The sequence below is a fragment of the Lacerta agilis genome, chromosome 1, assembly GCF_009819535.1.
Source record: "Lacerta agilis isolate rLacAgi1 chromosome 1, rLacAgi1.pri, whole genome shotgun sequence".
NCBI lineage: Eukaryota > Metazoa > Chordata > Lepidosauria > Squamata > Lacertidae > Lacerta > Lacerta agilis.
In genome coordinates, this window is record NC_046312.1 from 95,372,464 (window position 1) to 95,395,940 (window position 23,477).

At 41.3% G+C, this 23,477-nt stretch overlaps 1 protein-coding gene across 1 annotated transcript in view; it reads left to right on the plus strand.

Annotated features, from left to right (window-relative positions):
* Positions 1 to 23,477, plus strand: part of THSD7B (thrombospondin type 1 domain containing 7B) — a 352,151-nt gene that overhangs the window by 262,408 nt on the left and 66,266 nt on the right. The window contains 1 exon segment of the mRNA XM_033164079.1: positions 7,059 to 7,237. Coding sequence (XP_033019970.1) covers positions 7,059 to 7,237 — 179 coding nt within the window.

The following is a 23,477-nucleotide window of genomic DNA, read 5'->3' on the forward strand; positions in this document are numbered from 1 at the left end:
ACTGAGGTGTGCTGGCCCAGGCCCTTTCCCTCACAGCCCCTTAAGGGGACCCATCCCATGTGACTAAGGAACTTGCCAGTTGCCCCGGCACCAGTTGTAAGGTGCGTCAAACAGTTGTGACAAATAAACAGCCCTACAAGAGCAGCAGAATAAGTATACATACATACCAAATAGAACTAGTATGGAAAAGGTAAAAAAAAACACCAACAACACCAGGAACGAGATGACCATTTATATCCTGATTAAGATTCCTTCCTTACTTTGACAAGCAGCAGCTAATCTGGGTCCATAACAGTCACAAATAGTACCATGTGAAATGGTAGATAGGTTTGAATAGGCAAGAAACACAATGTCTGTGCCTTTGGAAGGCCTACCCTTGTATACTTAATGAGTGGACCACCCTACCTAATGAGCAAGCATATGCCTACCAGCCCTTCTAGGTCAACCTCCGCCTACTCCCTTCCAGCCACTTTGTGACTGGCTGGGAGAGGAACTGAGAGTCAGGCAGTCCTCTGTAGCTGCAGCAGCCAGGCTTGCAGCTCGCCTTTTGTCATTGCCTCCATCATTATGTCACAGATACAAAGAGGGGCTTCTACTGTCATTGGGAACTGGGTTTAGTATTCAGGGACACTTTAGCCAGAAGGATGCAGACCCTGTCATGCACTTCCTCTAAAGCCAGCGCTCAAAAAGGATCCTTTCAGTGGTTAGCAAATTGCCTCTTTGCCACTTGCTGATACCCTGCCTCTAATCCCAATTCACCACATCACAGAAGTTGCTGCTGTATTTGTCCTATCAGTGTCAACTAGAACTGTCAATACACTTGACATGTGTGCAATGCTGTTTTAGAGTGTAATCAGTTAATTTTCAGTGCTGCTTATTTAGCTATACTTCAAGTGTTTCTCGCACATCACAATAAGCCAAGTGCAGCATAGAAAAAAGAAGTGATCCTGCATGTACGCCTTGATAACGTGTTGGAGAAAGGCTATTCCAGGTCTCATGATGTTATTCAAGTGAAAACCACCAAGACAGAGGGAATTTCATACGATTCTGGCACATAGCCATAGCTCTTGTATTGCAACCATGCCCTGGCGTCCTGAGGGCAGAAGGCCTCTGTTGCCTATTAACATAAATATTATTTGCATATGCAAAACCAATGAATCTGGTGGGGTTTTCTAGCCTCCCATTGCTATATACCTTTCATGTTTTGTTTCAAGAAAACAGTGTTTTTATTTGGTCTGCTTCCAGGGAAATCATCCTTGTCATTGTCACTGACACTTGGAGTGACACAAGGAATCCAGTCAAAAGACCTTGAATTCTGTGAGGCACCTTTAGGCTTTCCTTCCAAGTACTACAGCTGTTAAAAGTTTGTTAATTAAAATGGTGAAATGTGTTAGGAGTAGATGCAAATGAGATTAAAACTAATTAGATTTGACGTGCATCTGCTTCAAAAGCAGCCTGCATAGAAGGTTTTGTTTCCAAAGCCATCTCCTACCTTCACACAGTTGCATTAAGATTCATATATTCTGTGCAAATAAAATGCACCAAGCAAAGTTAAGATGAGCCAAGAGACAGTTCCAGAAATGCCACTGGTTTCTATAAAATGCAGATTATATACCTTTCTTCATTACATTCTTAGAAGTCCACCTTTTGACTACAGAAAGCTGTTTTTCTCAATCTTTTTCTTAGGCCTGAAACCATAGATTTTACTTTATTTTTTGGCGTATGTATCTGAAAAGGAGAAATAATGTGTCCATGTGCACTATTGTGACACTCATCAGCCCCTCACTGTGTTCAGTATAAATGTTTGTGCTTGTTTTAAATGTATTTGATTGCTCTTCTGCCTTGGGCTTCACAGTCCAATGAAAGCACTGATGGGTAGGAAAACTATCTACTCATATACTGAACAAGACATTTACTTAATAAACTTGAGCAGCTAATGCTTTTTAAAAGCAGCTAATAAAGACTCTGGGCAAAATAGTGTTGGAGACAACCCTATGCACCCAACCAGTCCTCTCTCATATGCAAACACGAAACCACAGTTTGGGTCCTGTGTCTCTCCCCATTCTTGTTGTTTCTTTCCCTCCTTGCACCCGCTAAATTTGTACTCAACCTTTCTACCCAACAGTGCTAAAAACAATCATGCAAATACAATAAAATACAGCTAAAAATCAATAAAAGGCAGAGTAAAAAATCTGCTAAATCTCTTCAGATGGCCTAGGTGCATCTTCTGATAACAGATGTATTACTAGATCGAGCCACTGTAACCGGTGTCATAATAACATGCAAGCCTAGAAAGGAACTGGGGCGGAGGGGGGGGGGGTTAACCTTATTGCCTGCAAAACATAAGTGTGTGGTTCAGAGTACTTAACTATGAAATCTATTCCCCCTCCCCCAAAAAATCAACACAATTATTCACTGTGGACCCTGAACCAACATTAGCTTTGCTGCATTATAAGTAGTTGGTGCAAACAGTGCTACTAATATTGTGAAGTGTGTTTGCTAAATGCTGTTGCAGATGAACAGACTGAAGCACTAGAAACCATCCAAATAGTTACATTTCATAGTTACTTAACTTGCAGAGATAAAAGCCCTCCAGAGGTCTTCCAGTTATGGGGCAGCATACAAATGCCATCAATAAAGGACATAGGCGATTTTATTTTTTTTAAATGGCAGTAAGGGTCCCAAGAACATAGTATGATGGTACATGATGCAGCCCCTTTGGAGTTAAGCAGGTCTGAGTTGGCCAGTGCCTGTGCAGGAGATCACTGTTGGCACTGTCTGCAATGCCCAGGACCTAGCACTGCTCCAGAGCTTTGTGGTAGAAAATGCCAGCTGCCAACTTGCCCCCCTCCCCAAACGGTAGAGAGTGTATAAAGAAAATTCTGCAAAGTGGCCTTTTACCCCGGGGGGGGGGGGAATGAAAACAAAAAGCTGAAACATTCCCAGAAATTGTCTTCTGAAATTATTTGGGTCAACTCTCATATTGCCCAATATGTAGGTTGTCCATAAGACCATAAGCTTCTAAATCCTTGCTGAAGCTTAATTGATTTTGCCTCCATTAATCTGCCTAGACAAGGCATTTTACATTTCTATGGAAAGTCCACTATTATCCAGGCTCACAAACAGTAAGAAACCAAAGAATCATATTGCACCAGAGTTTATATACAGAGCTCCATTGCTAACCCAAGACATGTTGCTCCCTGAGGGGAAGGATAAGATGGTGCATTTCCATGTGCAGAACCCAATTAGACTGGAAGCTGACTCTTACTTCGAACACCAGTGATACAACAGATCCCTCCACTACACCTGAGGGCAGAAAGCTAGCTCAGAGCAATGTTGGCTGCATGGCACACAAGGCACTGTCTTCCCCCAAGCACCTACCACCTGAGGCAGCTGTCTTAGTTTGCCTAATGGTAGGGCTGGCCCTAACAACCTTTCTTTTTCTTTGAATTTATTCTAACTTACTTTTGTTCAGTGAAAGCTGAAAAACAGACAATCACAATCTTTTTTTTTTTGACCCTCTGTTATTTATAATGCATAATCACAAAGTGCACATGAAATCCGATTGAATCTAGTGATGGTGGGTGTAAGGGAACTGCTGATAAATAATAGAGAGCAGTGATACTGCCTAATCTAAATGGATTTGGAGACGTAAGTGGCTATGATGAAGCATTTGTCTGCAAAGTAACAAACCAAATTAGTGTACATTTTAAATTAAACCATTATGCAGCTTGGGGGAAGAGCTGCAATAAAGAGCTATTATGGGAAAAATGTTAAAGCTATCAGTCTGTTGTCAAACTGCAGTGCAAAAGGTTAACAAAATGCAGATTTGAAACAAAAAAAGTGGAAAGGAAATGATACTACTAATCTTTGTATTTATTGTTTTTACCCTTGTCTGCAAAATTGATTTCATTGCAGCTTAGCTATTCAGGCAGTTTTAACTGGCTGTGGGTATTTTACTAATATAGTTCTGTGATAAGAAAAGTTGGCTTTGCTATAAGCAATGCAAAAGCCAACAAACCATACTGCCAAATGGTTTTATAGCTTAAGCCTGGATCTCAGCCTCTTACATTCGATTTAATAGAGCTGTGTGATCAATTTTGTCATTTGGCGATGACCTTGGAAGCTTGTGGGTCCCCCCCACCCCCGGTTTTGAGAGATTGGGGGCACCCAAGAACTTGAGTGGTGACATGAGACAGAATTGTTGCAGCGTCCAGATCAAGTGATAAAGCCGAGGCAATCAAGCAGGTCTTAGCAGGAAGAGAAATAGCAAGTGATTTCAAGCATATTTTTTAAAATGGTGATTCAGTGATTGAAAATAGTTTACTTGCAGGTGGTCCTACAATGAGCACAATGTTAGTCAGGATTTTCCTGGAACTTTTCTTTTTCTTTTTGTCATGAGCTAGAAAGAAGCTTGTCTCATCAGCAGCATAAGCAGATGAAACAGAAATCTTAAATTTCAGTATGGGGATGATTCTTACCAAAGTTGAAAGGTTCTCACTTGACTTAAGGACACAAGAAGAGTTCAGCAGGATCACACCAAAGGCCCATCTATTCCAGCATTCTGTTTCTCACAGTGGCCTATGGAAAGCCTACAGGCATGACATGAGGTCAATAACCCTCTTCTGCTGTGATTCCCCAGCAAGTGGTATTCTGAGGCTTATTGCCTCTGATTCTGGAAGTTAGGGTTTTGTGTTATTATTTTTTACCCCAGTGTGCATCACTTTAAACTTAGACATCAAACTCCATTGGCCCATTTAATTGGCCCAATAACCCAGTCTGGAGTTTATCTTGAAGCTGATTGCAGTTCCTTTCAGTGCAAGACTTATTTGCAATATTACACTGAATTTTAAAAGCATTTCTTTGGGTTCCCTTTTCAGCTCTTATAACTTTGACTGTGCTAATGCAGGCTAAACCAACCTTACCAAACCTAGATACTCTCCAGATGCTTTAGACTACATTCCTAGTCAATGCCCATGCTGGCTGATGATGATGGGAGTTGTAATCCAAAATGTCAATTGGGAAAGCTGGGCTAAACTAACAACTTTTATTGTGCATATTGCATATGCCTCCTCTAACTGTTGATAGCAATAGTCATTCAGTGAGCTGGTTCAGGCATCATGCTAAGCCAAAGTTAAACCAGGATTTATTTATTAAAACACCCCCCCACACACACACACACTTGAACCACAGGTCACTTAACAGACGATCCAAAAAATTCTGGCTTGTTTTGTGATAGTTTGGCTTTGTTTTCCCCTGCCCACTTCTTGCCTTTTTCATATTTCATGAAAACCTTTGCAGTATCCTACCACTGGCACTGCTGCACTGCCTCACTGCATCACCATATCTCCTTCCCATTGACTAGCTGCAAAATCAAGGGTATGGAAATCTTCCTGGCATTCTTTTCCAGCTCTTGTCAACAGCTGGTTGTTGCTACAAGATCTTGGCGTTTCTTGAACCTTATCTGAGGAAGTGTGCATGCACACGAAAGCTCATACCACGAGCAAACTTAGTTGGTCTGTAAGGTGCTACTGGAAGGATTTTTTAATTTTTAATTTTGTTTTGACTATGGCAGACCAACACGGCTACCTACCTGTAACTTTCCTTCCACTGCTCATCTTTGTCCTCCTACTTGCCAATCACTCTTAACATTGCACTGTAACATAATTTCTCCCCTGTTATATAGCACCCACATCACCCCCCCCTCCATGAAGGCTTGCTATGTGAATGTATCTCCGGGGGGGGGGGGGACTCACAATCTAACTTCATTGCAAACTGCAAAAAAAAAAAAACATGGAGAGGAGAGAGACTCGTTTTGTTTCACAGGCAAGATTCTGTGCCCCAAAACTTGACACTTGTCTCCTGAGGGAAAGAGATGAAGGGTTGGACTACAGCATATGTGCATATATATAGGTTTAGGGAATGTCCCAAGGGAAATCATTGTAGAGGTGCTGCTGCTCCAGCTAACATCACATCACCACCTATCTCACCCCATCTCCTATCTGCCTTTCGTGTGCTAGAATTCAGCTTTAGGGCTTTCTGGCATGCTTATAATGCAGCCTGGCCAGAAGCCCCACTAAGCTTAATGGAATTTACTTCAGAGTAAACATGCACTGGATTGTGATGTAATGTGGATAGGGGAGGGGAGGGAAGAAATGAAGACAACAGAAATTGTGCTTTGAAGCCAAGGGAGGGAGGAGAGAATCCCTCAAATGGCTGCTTATGGGGAGGAAACCTAAGATAAATTTGTCGAAAGGGGAATCAGTATATACCTTAAATAACTTATCAAGTTGGCTGTTCAGCAGAGGTATTTGTCTTGCTCTTAAAACATTTTTAGGAGCCCCATGCTCACGTGCACAAGCATGACTTGTAAAATTTTAACAACAGGCTTTTAAACTTTTATTTTATTTTAAAAATAACTAAAGTGAAAGCTAGTCCTCATGGAGAACAGCCTCTTTAACTTTCCTCCAGATGTTCATCTCCACTCTGTGCCCTGGCTGTGTAAGGAAGGCAAGTCACGGTGGGGAAAGGTTCCTGTCTCCAGACAGACTTAGCAGTGGTGTCATCTTCAGTGACATGTCTAGTGATAGCAGCTGAGCATGGAGAGTAGTTCAACTTTTCCGTCACTGTTCACTAGCATCTCAGGCTTGAAGGACAAACAAATAAACCACACTTAACTGTAATTTTAAAAACTTTCCAGTTTCAAACGTAATGTCAAATCATAATTAAGGTTGGTAAGCTATGGCTTATTTTCACTAACAGATCAGTAGGCTGAGTATGCACATAATGCGAAGCCATGGTTTATCAATTTAAGGTTTATTTAAACCATAGTTTAGCATTATGTATGAAGCAGACCAATGTGAAGAACCAACGAGTTAACAGAAATATAGGGCTCCTAAGCAAGAATCATTTGTTTGAAATGCCCCACCCTCCTAGTTCCCATGTAACTTTCCAGATACACCATTCCAAGACAGATTACCTTCAGACTATTAATTAGATAAATATCTCAGTGTTAAGATAATTTTCACTGTTCTGTCTTTCCTACATTTTTATTTTAGGTTATGTTGAACAGCCTTGTACGGTACCTTGTCCATTTGATTGCAAATTAAGTGACTGGTCTAGTTGGGCCCCTTGCAGTTCGTCTTGTGGAACAGGAGTGAAAATCCGGTCCAAGTGGCTTAAGGAGAAGCCTTACAATGGAGGACGTCCATGTCCAAAACTGGATCCTAAGAATCAGGTGAGGTATATCAAGAATCCAGTAGGACATTTTTACAGTGTATCAGATACATTTAGGGCATTCTCTGGATGATATAAACAAGACAGATTCCCTTTAGTAAATATACTCCCTCACCTGGTCATACTTTTTCCTAGGAATACATATTGATACAGCCTTTCATGTTTATTTCAGAGTTCCTTCCTTATTCTCAAAAATACTCCAGTCTCTTTGGCATTGTGAGTAAATATTTATATCATGTTTCCGCTGTATCTCACAAATCACTAATAACAGAGTGCAATCAGCGAGACTCACTTAAAATAGTCTGTGAAGATTGATTCTTTGAACCTATTCTTCATTATTTCCCTCCCCCCCAACAAATTCAATTCCACTCTGTTCTAATAAGTTTCTATCTGACAATTACAAGGTAATTTTCTAGTGTATAGTCTTATTAGGAGAAGACACAGATATAAATGAGAATATTCAGATGGAAAATTAGGAGTAAAATATTTTTCAATTAATGTTGCAATTTAATGTAATAAAGGAACTTGGCAGTTAATGCAGACAGGAGAATGTATGGGCTCATACAATTAAAAATGTTTAATGCTTTTAAAGTCTATTGAAAGAAACTCAGTATCCTACTCTTTGTGCTGGTTATTTCTAAAGAAGATGTGTTAGTATTTCCTTCATTTCATCTTTTCTGTTTCTAACACAAGCATACTCAGGAAAGTCACTTGCTGAACTTTGACTATAGCGTGCTGGTTATCTTAACATTAAGAAAGCAAAGAAAGTAAGAAAAGTGATCTAATATCACAGTCCTACAGACGCTGGAAATAAGCAACACGGAACACAATGTGACTTACTACTGCACTGTGTTCATTCTGCCTCTGGTCATGGTTCTGCTTTGGTAATGCTTTGCACAAAATAAGAGCTGCTTGCATGGGATGCACTTTTACACAACCTATTTAAAAGCAAGGTGCAATTCAAATAGCCTTTATTTCTTAGGCTTTGTTCATGCTGCACCCTGGCAGGTAGTTATGATGAAGAATCTTACTTATTGGAATTCAAGCTGAATACCCTGGGTTAGAGGCTTTAATGCCGACATTTCCCCCACAGTAGTTTGTATACATGACAGGGTGGTGGAATGAACCTGAAGCTTGTGACCTCCCCACCACCACCACCACCGTGCAGAGAACTGTTGGTGTGAATTATGCACATACGCTCTGGTCACACAATTTGACCATTGTGGAAGAGGTGCAGGTAGATCACAAAAGCAAGGCCTTGTTCTTTATACAAAAACATACTTTGAACCCTGGTTCATCACAGAAATTTGGGGGAAGGTATGTCAATTTTGAGGCTCACTTTTGCATTCAGGGTTATATCCAATGCTACTCCTACTCAGAGCAGACCCATTGAAGTTAATGGTCCTAACTAATTTAGGTTCATTATTTTCAACATGTCTTCTTCTTCTTCTTTGGTGATCACTTGTAGCCAAGTAAGATTGTCTTCCATCAACACAGTCATAACAGTGTCCACAGGCCAATTCTGGATCCACATGTCCTTCCACAGTGGGGACATAAGTTTCCAGGCAGGAGTTGATCATGGTGAGGGTTTGCCAAACATGCCTTCCTCTTAGCACATATCTCCCTTTCATCCTGTTCTCCAGTTGGAGTGCTCGCAGGCCAATGTTTCCTAATTGTCGGTGTTTATACTACATTTTTTTTAGATTTGCCTTGAGAGAGTCTTTAAACCTCTCTTGTTGATCACCAGCATTATACTTTCCATTTTTAAGTTTGGAATAGAGTAGTTGCTTTGGAAGACAATAATCAGGCATCCGAACAACATGACCAGTTCAACGAAGTTGATGTTGAAGAATTATTGCTTCAACACTGGTGATCTTTGCTTCTTCTAGTACACTGACATTAGTTCGCCTGTCTTTCCAAGTGATATGTAAATTTTTGGGAGATACCATTGATGGAATCTTTTGAGGAGATGGATATGGTGTTTATACATGGGCCATGTTTCATAAGCATATAGTAAGATTGGTAGTACAATAGCTAGTATACAGTAAGGTTGGTAGTACAATACCAGCCCTCAGCGAAGCACAGTTTAGGCAACTGTCCAGGCAACTCTAGAAGTCTAAATGCTGAGTTAAATGATCAGTCAATCTAGAAAACTAGCTTGCTGTCTCAGTGGCAAGTGAATAGGCCAGGAACACGACTCTCTGCCACCTAAAGTGAGGGGAGAGACATTGTCACACCTCCACCTTTTCTTTCTCCCTTCCCTTTGCCACCGTCTGGTTTCCCTCTGTTCCCCCCCCCCCAGCTGCTGCTTCTGTCACTGCTGCACCTCAACCCTCATCCTGGCCCACTTATATTTGTTTGGTTTTGCCTCTGCAGTGGCCACAATGCCAATGGGCTTCCCTCCTCTATTCTGTCTTGGTTTACTTTGAGAAAGGACTAAGGGAGAAGGCCATTCCTAACAGCAGACATTCCTGGCAAGGTGGCAAGGCAACCTCTTCTTGGGCACAGCACCTAGAAGTTTGGTTAGATAAAATTGTAAAGTTACTTGAAAGTAAACTTTATGTTTCGCCTAACCTGCTGCTCACATCCTTTCTCAGAGCATGACAGGATGGGGAGAGGGGAATAGTGGTAGCCCTACAGACACCTCTCATCCATGCAAAGATTCTGTAGGTCCACCTGGACTGGCAGCAATACAAGAGACCAGTGTCCCAGAGGATACCAATTCCTCCAGCACACACATGCTTGCTGCCTGAAACAATGGTGTGAAATTGCTTTGTGATTGGGCCACCCCTGCAAGTGAATGTAATGTGAGGTACAGTCACCACATTTTATTCAAACCCTGCTTTGAAAAGCTGTATTCAAATTCTCCTTAATGCTAATAGCAATCTTTCCATTTTCTACAGCTAGGTTTAGACAAAGTTTTGAAGTTTCTTATTGCTTTCTTACATATTAACATACATAAGCAATAGTGTAATAGAAACAGAGCCCAAGGAGATATGATGATGCTCAATAAGATAAATAATGCCCATATCTCAGTACTTTCCCTCATGAATCTGGGAGATCACCAAACAGGTAAAATGAAATTCCACTGTAAATAATGCACAGATGATAAGCTTGAGGAAGATATAGTAAGGCACATCATCCACAAACATGGCAGAATATTTATGTCAAAATTCAAACACATTTTTTGTCAGCTTTCTAATTTCAAAATTGTTTTAGCACCTCTTTGAATGGAATTCTTAAATTAATGGTAGACAAACTTCATGGGAAACTATGAGACAGATACAATACTGTTCTGTATGTCTTCATCAAGACCAATGAGACACATGAAGATTTATTTCTGTTTTGGAATCGTGCCTGTGGATAGCAAATTCTGATATTTTCCAGATTGCCATTAGATTCTATTGCTACGTGAAGAGTAGGAAACACAATACCATAATGAATACCATTTCTTATTTTCTGTCAGGATGCACATATTGGCTTTGAAGTGCAACAGAGGAATAATGTTGACAACTGGATTTTATAAATTGAGTTGATACTTATATTGTGCACTCCTTTAGAAAGCTGAGAGCAGCTTATATGAAGATGCTAGTGATCTTCACCCAGACACTGATCAACTCCACACTTCCTTAGCTTCACCTTTGCTTCAGAGATAGGCACTTTTAGACCAGGGTAGCTAAAACCAGGTTGTGCAGATGTTTTTGGACCCCAGCTCCCATCAGTCTTGGCCACTGGCTGGGCAGGCTGGGGCTGATGGGAGTTGGAATCCCGTTGGAGGTCAGCACATTGGCTACCGCCAGTGGCGGAGGAAGCCTCCTTGCTGTCCGGGGCGACGGCACGGAGGCACCCCCCTGGGGGGCGGGGTCACGACATGTGTCGTGACATCACAACACACGTTGGATGCACTGCGCATGCCCGGAATTTCCGGGCATGTGTAGTACATCCGGACCCTAAAAAGCTGCTGAAGGGAGGGGAGGTTTTTTCGCCGCTCGGCTCCCTGGGCGGAGCTGGCGCGGCATGAAGGCAAGTGGAGGGCCAGCAAGTGTCACCCCCCCCCAGGGCGGTGCCCGGGGCGGACCGCCCCCCTTGCTCCGTCCCTGGCTACCACATCCTAATCCATTCACATTCATCAAGAATGTATACATAGAGTGTTCTACTATACTTTAAATCTATTAACTCTAGTACTATCCTCAACAGAGAGAGCACACAATTATTTACCCCCTTTATGTCTTTTAAAGGTTTGAAAAGTGAAATATGTTTCCTTTTTGGGATACTCTAGACTTGGCATTCACTAATTAAAACATGTGCCCCTCTGAAGAGTTTGTGCAGTTGTGTTGCAAATTCCTAGTAGTGCTTATATTGGCATGGAGGCTATTGCCACATGATTCAGAATAAAAACTTGTAATGCAGCCTCCCCTTAAGCTTATTTTCTGAAGGCTTACTGTAGATTGACTGTAGATGTCACAAGACTACTGCCACCCTCAGCTGCTACGGCTGGCTTGCCTGATGGTGAGAGGCTCAGCAGGTGCAAAGCTAGCAGGAGGGAGAAGGAAGCTGTAGGGGGTGAGAGGATTGAAGTCTCTCCTCCTACCTTCACTCTCTCTTGTTCGCCTCCTTGCCACAAACAGCAGTCTCTTGAGTACTAGTTGTGGTTTCTGCAACTATATTCAATTATCCCCATGTCTGTTGGTTGCTTGCTTGCTTCTCCCCCTCTGCACTGCAGCACTTAAAAAAAAATAAGCAGTTCCATAATGGCTGAAATTTTCTTCCAGTTTTAATATATTTCTAAAAAATTAGAGGCAACTAGAGAAGGTCAAACTGCCTGAAAGGGGAAAAAAAATCATTTCACCTCAGTCACTGAAGTTCAATTAGTTTGGAGCAGTATTTTTAAGAAACAAGTTTGGTCCCTGCCAAATCTCTAGTGGACAGTGTGGCATGTTGCTAGACTTGCATAGCTTGGGTGTCATAAATCAGAATGACAACAGCTAACACAGAGGTTGAACTTATTCTAACATCTTTGTCTAGGGAACAAAGGAGCACAGTAGGATTGATGCCTTTGTTGCCCTTTGGCAGCAGGTTTAGACCCTTCTCTCTCTCTCTCTCTCTCTCTCTCCCCCCCCCCCCATCTTAACTTTTCCAAACTATACTAAGAAACTTCTTAAATTATCTACATGTCCATTGTAAATATTCATGTTGCTGTACTTGGTGGCTTCCCCGGGTGTTACATTGTCACTTGTGATGCAGGGCCAGTGTGCTTCCCCCCCCCCCCATCTCAAGGTGAGAAAGAGGAACCATCGGGGACGTTTTAATATGTTGTCTTTATTCACATAAATGAATGTATCTCTCTGGAGGAGACTTGAGGGGACTTGCTGTCCAGATCTGCAGCCCAATGTCTAATAAACAGGTCACCAGTGTAGTGACTTCCAGATATTGTCGGGCTACAACTCTTATTGATCATGCTGTCCAGTACTGACAGGAGTTGTCTGATAACATACGGAAGCCATATTAGCTACTCCAGTCCTATAATTTCATTGAGTTAATCAGTGTTCTGTTATGCAGGCACCTTTGTCCTCATGATGGAACAGGGGAGGTGAGATATACAAGCTGAGCTGGATCAGGTTGCCCAAGTTCCATGCCCTCTTTCTCCCTCTATAAATATCCCTAGAGCAGGTTTAGGTCACTTTCAGATGACTTGCTTATTGAGCATTAATATTGATTTGTTTGCAAAGAGATTAGACAGCACTGGCCATTTAATGGAGGCTGGATGATGTTGCATCAGAGCAATTGTTATCCCACACTTTCCCAATCCCCTTTCTCATGGCAAAAACTTCAATTTTTTGTGGAAGCAGCTCTGTTGTGCAAGACACCTACTCAGCTATAATTATGCAGCCTGAATTTGCTGGCATCTGATTGAATCCCACCTGAAACTAGCAACATTCAGGAAGTGAGACAATCTTCATTCAGGTTTGTCCAAGCCAAGCGCCACCCCTCAGGCCATTGCAGTACCATGGTATATATAAGCTGAAGGGGAGAGTGAGGAGTCTGTTTGCTACCATAAAACATTTACCACATGGCCATTCACTGTCTTCCTGCTCTTTTCCACTTATGAGCCCAGAGGCAGCAATGCCAAGGAACATCTCCTCTATGAGCTCATCCAGATTTGTCCCACCGCTTTCCCTCAGGAAAACCCATTCTTTACTGCTGAATTGGAGCAAATGTCAACCAAGTAGGTTTTTCTCAGATTGATGTTTGCTCTGATTCAACACTAAAGAGTGGTTTTCCAGGAAAAAGTGATGGGGCAAACAGAAAACCACTGAGGCCCATGCCTAGAAAATATGGGACAAGCAGAAAACTGCTCATACTCAAGCTTTTTAGGCACAGGGCAAGGGGAAATGTAGACAATCCCAGGGGTACTAGAGTAGGGGTGACAGTAAGTAAAATACCCGTATAGCTTGATTAACAGATGGACCTTCATGCTATTAGAAGAAGCTATGAAGAAGCTTGGTCAATGCTTATTGAAGTGACTATCTTATATGGAAGGAAGTCCCATTGTGCTCAGCAGAACTCACTCCCATATAGAGTGTGCACAGGACTGTGCATTTCAGCTCATTATATGATGTCTCAAAATAGTCACTGGTAGCCTTGCTTTAAGCCTTGTGTCTTGCTGCTGAAATCATGTGTGATGTATTGATATTCTGTACAGACAGAACTTCACTTAATTTGCTTTTACTGGGAGGGAGGGAGCAGAGAAGGAGAGAAACTCTGGAAATATTACGTGGCAGGTAAAAGTGACACACATGGCCATGCTGCTGAAGATTCTGCCATGTTATCTATAATAATAAATTCCAGCTTTGGATTCTGTTGCCATATGATTTTACACTGAGCTTCTTTTTCTTTGAGCATATGGCAACAAGAGTGGGGAATCCATAACTATACTCTGGTGTCCCATCATCTTTGTGAAAACTGCAGTGCAAAGTTTTCTCTCCGTAAATAAAGCACGCTGAAGTAGGCTATCCCTGGCATAAAGGGGGTGAGAAAGGACATAACAATTTACCTAATAGTCGAGACATCAACAAGAAAACTTTGGGTTGTATCCAGTGCAGCGCTAAGGCTTTTGTTCCATAAGCACAAGGATTTCTCCTGCATGGTGGAACATTCTCCTCCTCTCCTCCCTCCTGCACTGCTAAATCTGTTCTGTGAATCCAGTTGGTGCCCTTATAGAAAGCATCCAGCAATGGAAGGGGAGCCAATGCATATTTTGCAGGTTCACCCTTCTGTTGTAGCCTCTGTTACCAGCAGGAAATCAGTTCCAGGGAATTTGGAGTCCTTCCAGGACAGGGTAGAAAGTGAAAAGGCTGCAAGGGGGTGGGGGGAATTTGGCAAGAATGTCCTTCCCTTTTCCTGCAATAGTGGATGCCTTCTGTGAGTGCATCTGAATCCCACCCAATAGCAATCATGTATAGGTGGAGCATCATGCATGCCAATCTGTTCGATACATTGCTCTTAATCCACTTTGGTGATGGTCTAATAAAAGTCAGAGTTTAAGTGGTCCTTATGCCTTGTCTTGAGATCTCACACTGTGATGAGTGAGAACTAACAGGCATGGTTCCTCAAGCAGCCGAGTATATGAATGTGACATATTTCTAAGTTGTCAGCATTAGACAGAGGATCTCATTAAAAGCTTAGAGCCCAATCCCAATTATAACTCAGAGTAGTTGTCAAATGTCATAGCCATGTCTGAGGTGTCCAGGAAATAATTTCTCTATAAGAGAAGAGGTAATTTGGTGTCATAATGGCCAGGAATTCATTGCACGCAATAATATTGAGACCTTTCACTGCCTTTTCTTGTTCTGCATACCTGGGCTTATGGAATGTCACTAAAGGTTTTCAGTGCACTGAACTTTCTCTCTAGTTAAAATCATTTGTGGGTGTGGCAAGGTGAGAGAAGAATCCTCATTTATTTCTCCAGCATTCTTCTGACTGCAATTAAGGACAGGTGATGACATGCATAAGACATCTATAGTCCACTGTCTTGAAAATGCAGGGCCTTTGTATTTTCTCATACAGGAGGGGGAAAGCCTGCATATGCTGCAGTGTGCCTTGAGCATTTTACTGCACAGAAGGGACAAAGTAGCCCTCCTGGATTAGGGCCCACACATCCTATTTCTAAGTGTAAGGGAGCTGTTCAGCGTCTGCTTACCCTGGTGTGACACTGTGATACCACAGGGATGGCTATCAGTAACTGAGAGGGGGTGGGGGACCTTAGCCTTTTTCTCGGCAGAATCTAGACTATAATAGTTTACAAAATAATAATCTGATTGACAATAAACAAATTTCCTTACTGAAGTGGCCCACAGTGACTTACAAAAATAGTATAAACACTAAAACTAAACGTCACACATTTTGCATAAAATTGAAGGTTAGAAATTGGGCAACCGATCAGAGTTGCGTCCCTGTTTATGTCATAGCTCCCAGAACATATTTATTCTTTTCAAGGTTGCCCACACAGTGCAAATAGCTGTGAAACATATCTCATCCCTATCCATAACACTATAATATACTTATGGTGCAATCCTATGCATGCCGATTCAAAAGTTCAGTGAGTCCCAGGTAAGTGTCTTTAGGATTCCAGCCTTAATGGATTTCAAACATTGTACAGATACACACATAAAGGCATAAAATTATGTTATAATTTGATCTCATAAATCCTCTCCAAAGGATATGTTGCTTGCTGTTGTTTCTAGGCCTAGATTGCGGTAAATACAGCACCTGACAAATGCCTCCTCAGGGATTTTTACTTTGGGATGCTATTCACAGGCAGATTAGTTTTTTATTTGTTTTATTTGATGTTTTCCCATCAGCTAATAACAGTTACTAAATCTGGACAGCAAACAGAGGATTTATATAATTTGGAACGCGTACCTAGAGGAAGTAAACATCAGATAATGGTTACTTCAACAGCAAGAAGACCAATAGGCATTCATTAGAAAAACCTCATGGAAGAATTAGCTATAATTCAGAGCATCTCGGTGGGGAAGTCTGAAAACTGTGTATACGAAAACAGGTATTAAGACAACCAGTCTGCAAGTAAGCCAAAGAATATTGGCTTCATAAGACTGTATTGCATGCAGTTTTGAAGAAAATGAATTTACTAGCAAATATTATGCCATTTCAAAAGAATAATCACAACAGTTAATGATTGGTGTGTGAGTGTATGTGCATCTCTGTTTCATTGTGTGTGTATATAGGTACAGAAGGAGATGTGACAGACAATCAGCAGTGCAAACATAGCATAGTTTTGCCTAGGATCCTGAGATTCTTGGCTTCATTTTAATGACAAAGCAAGGTTGGAAGATCTGGAAAAAACATTGACAGTCCTGAGTAAAATCTTACTAACCAGAGTGACTTCCTACCAGGCCAGAGAAAATTGTGACATCAAGCCAAATGCAGCCCACCAACCATTTATTTTGGTAGTCCACCAGGACTTGCTCACTGTTCTGTTTGCAGTCCCAGAGAGGTGGCAAAAACAGAAGGTCCCCGATAAGGTGGACCACAAGCATACTAGTCCCCCCCCCCCACCCAAATAAATGCTTTTATGACTTTTAGGCTTTGAGTGGTTTTCAACTAAGTTTTAGTCAGAGTAGATCCACTGAAATCTGAGCACATGACTAGGTTAGGTCAACAAACATCAGTCTCTGATGTATCAGAGGTACGGTAAGTTCTTATTACCTGTGATCTAACACATCAGTATTGTAGTTTGTGTAAGGCTTTTCCCAGAGCAGCAGGATTAGCTTACTTCGCTTAACTGTAAAGCTTGGTCATGATGCTTGTGTGAACTGTAATGTTTTGTCTTGCCAAATATTAGATCATGCAGTTAAGCAGGCAACTACACGTCTTCTTTTGTATTTACATATATATTACATACTGTGTACAGGTGAAACTCAAAAAATTAGAATATTGTGGAAAGGTTCATTTCTTTCAGTAATTCAACTTAAAAGGTGAAACTAATATATGAGATAGACTCATGACATGCAAAGCGAGATATGTCAAGCCTTTATTTGTTATAACAATTTCAACTTTGGGGTTTTCATCAGCTGTACGCCATAATCATCACAATTATAACAAGCAAAGGCTTGACATATCTCGCTTTGCATGTCATGAGTCTATCTCATATATTAAACTCCAGTAGCTAATGAAAACAATTGCGTACATAAATGGACTTTTCCACCATATTCTAATTTTTCGAGTTTCACCTGTATATATATGATATTTTCATGCAGAATGTTGAGGATTGTTAGTTGCCTTGAGTATCTTAGTAGTTATTGCTCAATTTGTGATTATGCATATGCTAGCATATTCAAGTTTGATGCTATTTTTTTCCTTTTTTTCTTTTGCTGTATATTTTAAATGTTAACATCTTATTTTTGGGTGATGCGTAACTGACCACCCTGCTTCAAAATTTCAAAACAAATAGGCTGCTGTTTGCATATATCTCAAGGACAATTCGTTGTGGAACGTGTTCCACTGCAGGGTTTCTGGGACTCCATTCAACCATGAACACTTTGGAAGCATCTCTACCATCAAAAGAGAGCTAAGCCCCACTGCACACACTCAGGCTCTTGCATTTGGAACATAGCCTAGATTTCTCAAATGTATTGTAGGATAATATGCACACAGTGGGCTATAGATGCTTACCTCCTTGAGATTCTGCCAAGCTGCCTGTCTGTGCAGATACATGCATTCATAGTGCAATAAATAACAATATAACACTATAGAAAATTCTTTTCAGTAGCACCTTAGAGACCAACTGTGTTTGTTCTTGGTATGAGCTTTCGTGTGCATGCACACTTCTTCAGATAACACTATAATTCTTGAGGCTGGCGTAACTCTTAACTATTTTGATCAGACTTTGCACAGCTTGTGACCATGTAGTTCAATCAGTCATGCAGCCTCTCAGGCTCTCAGTAAGCCCCACAGTCTCTGGAGTAATACTAGGGCGGGCAGCAAAACCAAGAACCTTAATGAGGTGCCAGGTAGGCTGCCCTATGCTGTCAATGGGCTGCATTCAACTGCATGGGTTTCTTAGCCACGCAGACCTGATTTAGCTATATGTACACAGGAACCTGCCTTATAATGAATCAAATGGTTGGTTCACTAGTGCAGCTCTCCAGTCTCTCTGGCTAAGGCCTTTCACAAGTTGCAGTCATTTAAGTGGAGATGGCAGGGTCTGAAGCTAGGGCCACATGCATGCACTCTGCCACTAACCCAGATTAGGACCTATTAATTCACATTATGCTAGTTCTCTAATTTAATGTCATATTGGACTCAAGTGTAAATCATTGTAGCAGAGTATCTTAAAATGTTTTCCCTTAGTGTGCTTATTTTAATGAGAAAACACGAGCCTTAAACCATTTCATAATTAAGCAAATCCCAAATCTTCTGAAGTCTCTTCTGTTCTGTCCCAGATAGCTATACTAATGGAGGACCAAGGAAGCCACTGTTATAGCCTCCTGAAACATAATTGTATTCACCCAGCAGGTGCTGCATTAGCTTGGAATACCTTGGCCGTAATGCTATAATCAATAACCTATGTGGATTTTGTAATAAACTGTTAAATGTGCTTGAGTGGATAACAAAATAGAGATTTGGGCAGATTGTATTAATGGGGATAACAAGTAAAAGTTCTTTTGCAATTACATGGTCTAAAGTCGGTGAAAACTGTTTCTTCAATTAACACTTCCAATCAACCTCATATTAAATTCAGTTAATTAAAACTTTTAGTAATCCTCACACAAAAGAGGTTAGCACCATAGCTTGAAGACACAAAACTGGATGTTCCATGAGGTATAAGAAATGATATTATTATGGAGGAGTACAGGACCTTTAAACAATTAAACAGTACTTAGTTATTTTTTGTATGCCACTTTAACAAAAGTGTATAGACTTGTTCTTTCAATGTTTGAATTGTCATTTATTGGTATCTACGATGTCCCCGAGAAAGACACACCTTTGAGATGTCTCTATTGATACACATAATTTATTTAGGCATGTCAAATTGACAGTGTTGCCAGAGACCATCAATTCATTCATATACAGTTTCCAATACAGTGCAATGTGTGATGGAGGCAGGAGATTCCCCTTTCCCTTTTAAAGGACTTGCTATACCTTTTCTCTCAGTGTACTGTACACTATTTCCATTTCATTATCTAATTTATTTGCATTTTTTCAGATTGTTTTAAAACTCCTTGCAGTGCTTTGCCTAAATCACAACAGTTTTGGTTACCTTTGCTGAAGGCAAAAGCAAGAAAGAAATTGCAACACTTCACTGTGTCCTCCTTATCAAAAAGAGCACCTTTCATTTGCAAGATTTACCCCCCCCCAAAAAAAAAATCATCTGTGCACCTACCTCTTTAATTGTGATTGAGCGACAGAACAAACAGGAAGAACAAATGAAGGATATAGCACAACCCATGTATTACATTGACATATTTGGTATATGGACTATAGAGAATGAATGAAAGGATTTGAGGACAGATTCCTCCTCCCAGTAGTTACCTGGGGCTGCCGTATTGCCAGGATGTGGAACCAATGTAGGACTCATTTCCCATCAGCCCCAGCCAACATGGTTGATGGGAGCTGTAGTCCAAAAGTATCTGGAGGGCCACAGGTCCCTCACCTGCATTTTATAATGCAAAATTTGGACATTGTTATTTGGAAAATGCCATAGCCGCATGAAACCATCAACATCCTGATCCAGCAAGGGAGATTACCACATGAAAATTGGGCTTTGCCCAGATAGCCAATGTGCATGTGGATCATGGACAACTTCAAAGCCCCTGCTCTACCTTTCTCATGCTTCTTTGCCTTTAAACTGGACTTAGCCTGGATTCCTTCTGGCAGCTATTCAAATCAAGGGTTGTCCTCTGTAAAGTTGTACATATGGGCATCCTAGTTCCCTGCTTGCCTAATCCCAATGCCAAAGTGATTACTTCCCACACCAGTTTCCCAGTGGCTGAGGCAACGCTGGCGTGGAAAGGGGTCATTTTGTTAGCTCCTCTTACTTGACTTTATATTACTGTATAACCTGTACCTAGACTGTCACACTTCAGTCTAAAATTCTCTCCAGAAATCTTTATTTGTAGGAAGAAGCATTCATCTATGTGAGTCATCCACCTATAGTCTGAAGTTGTGCAGTCAAGATTCCTGTTTACCACTTTATCTCCCACATATGAGAAATAGATTGGTTGTCTTGTTAACTCATACTGGCACCTTCTGAGCCTCTGTCTGCTTACTCAGAAGTAAGTGCCATGAAGATCAGTAGAACTTCCTTCCTCATTAGTAGGTTTAATACTGCTGTAAGAATGCAACCCATGCTGGTTGCCAGCAAAACCAACAACAACAACAACATCAAAAAGCACAACAAATTATCACAGTAGCACGCCGCTTATTTAAGTGACTATTTACATATAAAATAATTTATTGCACAGATTGGAAAGCATCAAATGCTTCCCTAGCATTCCAGTGACTGGCATGCATCTTTGTTCCTACTAGTACCTTGGGAATTCTTTTCCCTTTTCACTGAAAGGTTTTAGGGCAAAAAAAAAAAAAAAAGCCCACCTCCTTTTGACACTTTGACAGCTTACAGATTCACACTGGAATATTGTTATCTTTTTCGTGATACAATCTCCTGCAATGTCATCACAGCATAGGGTGAGCTAAGGGGGGTAGAGCTCATGATGCGCTCTCTGCAAGATGCTACTTAATGTGCTTTATAAAACGCACTGATGATATATTTGCCAGTAATTTCTAATGAACCTAAGTTGGTCAACATGAGTAATTGCCTCTACACCAACACACACACACACACACACACACACACACACAAAACCCATTATTTCTGTTTTCATTGCAGACAGTAAATGAGGGCAATTAACTCTATATTTTTAGAATCAGGAATCTAATATTTTATATATGCAATGGTTGTTCTCAAACTGTGAATTGCTTCAATTAATTTGCCATATAATAATTTTTATTTCTGACATTGGTACAGTTTAACATTAAATACGCTTTGCTGGTTTCATAGCTTTTAATCTACATCCCCTTCCTGTTTATATTATTGCTGTTGGATTTGACTTCTAAAACCTAAACATTTGTAAATTGGGAGCCAATCTTAAATTGCTGCAAGGTACATAGTATGCCCTCCGCTACCTATACCACTCATCATAGAATTGTAGCGTTGGAAAGGACCACGCAGGTCATCTAGTCTAACCCCCTGCAATGCAGGTATCTTTTGCCCAGTGTGGGCATGAACCCACAACCCTGAGATTAAAAGTCTCAGGCTCTACCATCTGAGCTGTTATGTAGGTGCAGGATCATGCCCCTGAATGCCACCCCACTTCAAAATGTCCTTGTGTGAGCAATGCAAGTGCATTAGGGAGAAGAGTCCTCAGTCCTGCTGAATATTTGTATTCCACAGAATACAAGTATGTTCACCTGAGATCAGCTGGACTTCCCTCACTGTGTTAAGGACTGCAGCAAGAAACTGCCAACCTGCAGCTGCTTGCGGCCACAAATGTCCTAGTGATTACAATAGGAACTAGGGACACATAACTCTGAACATGACTGAAACCCTAAGAGTACAATCTAGCATATTTAAGGTTCCATTGATGGGATTTAAACGTATCTAATTGTGCATTAGATAGCACCCCCTGGGCAGCATCAATTACATAGCTTGCTCTGTCACCACCATTCATTTCATAACTCCCTAGTGCTTTGTGGATTATTCCTTGAACATTTTAAAGAGTAGATTTCTGGCAAAACACGAAGATGGGAGAGCAGCCTTTACCGTTTTGACAATATCAAGGAACTTAGTTTCTTATTTTCAAACCTGGATGTGTAATTAATTCCGCATAATGGTACTTACTATAAATTTAATGTAAGCTATTTTTTAATGGGACAGTTTAATATGCTTGTGTGTTAAATATACACAGGTGCTCAAAATGTATTTCATTTCACCCATTAAAGTATCAAAGGTAGTTGTGCTTGAGTTCCATCATGAATTTGTGAGCTATAATGTTTCACTGATAGCCCCCTAGATTCCATACCCTGCTGTAACAGCCTGTAACTATCTACCCAGGCAAAAAGTGAGTAACACACTCTATTAGTGGTGCTCTTGCAGGGCATTTGTTTGGTTTTCACGAAGAGCCAGCCAAGACTGGCTGCTAATAGCAGACACTGTGTCTGACTTTACCATCAGCCCCACAGGAGCTTAAAAGGAATGCTGCCTAAGGTGGCAGGCCTGCTTCTGCCAGGGTCACCACCAGTAGGTTGACACCAAAGGAATCTCTTTGGGAGACACTAGGGCAGGGGTCAGCAACCTTCGGCTCTCCAGATGTTTCGGACTACAATTCCCATCATCCCTGACCACTGGTCCTGTTAGCTAGGGATCATGGGAGTTGTAGGCCAAAACATCTGGAGAGCCGAAGGTTGCCTATGCCTGCACTAGGGCGAGGACAGCACCCCTTAGAAATTTTGGCGCCTTGATTGGGGCGCCTTGATCAGTGAGAGGCAGGAGCAACCGGAAGTGTGTGTATGTGTCTAACCTAGCATTTTGGTAACAGAGAGAATAGCTGGGGAATTATGACCTAGTACATACCCTCCAACACATCAAAGGCAAAAACTGGGATGCCATTTCCCCATTTTTTCTCACAAGAGGATGGTGGCAATTTTGGGCATTGTGATCTCACACAATTTCACACCCTAATTCCCCCCCCCAAAAGTGATTTATTTGGGCACAGCATCCAAAAATATGTGTTTGGGGGCACTGCCTGAGCTTGTAGTTCTGAAAAAAGGGTTTTTGGGAGGGGGGATTGTGGTGCGAAATTGTACGAGATCATGGTGCCCAAAATGGCCGCCATCCTCTCATGAGAAAAAAGTAGGATGTCCTGGTTTTTCTGGGATACTTGCAGGGTATGGTAATGAGGTCATGAAAACCATTCAAGGGCACATATGCAGGATGCATGCTTTGTGGTAATGTAGTATGTGTGTTGTGTCAGGAACATTTTATTCAGCATTTTGAGATTTTGGTGTCCATGTGAATGAGTCAGGGTGTAGAAGTGATCACAGGTAGACTTTCTAGAGGGAGGGTGAGAGGTACAAAATATGTCAACTGTCTCCTACCTACTTCATGGGCCCCCTGACTTGGCACTGTTCTTTTATGTAAATGCCGGGTCAGTCCATAA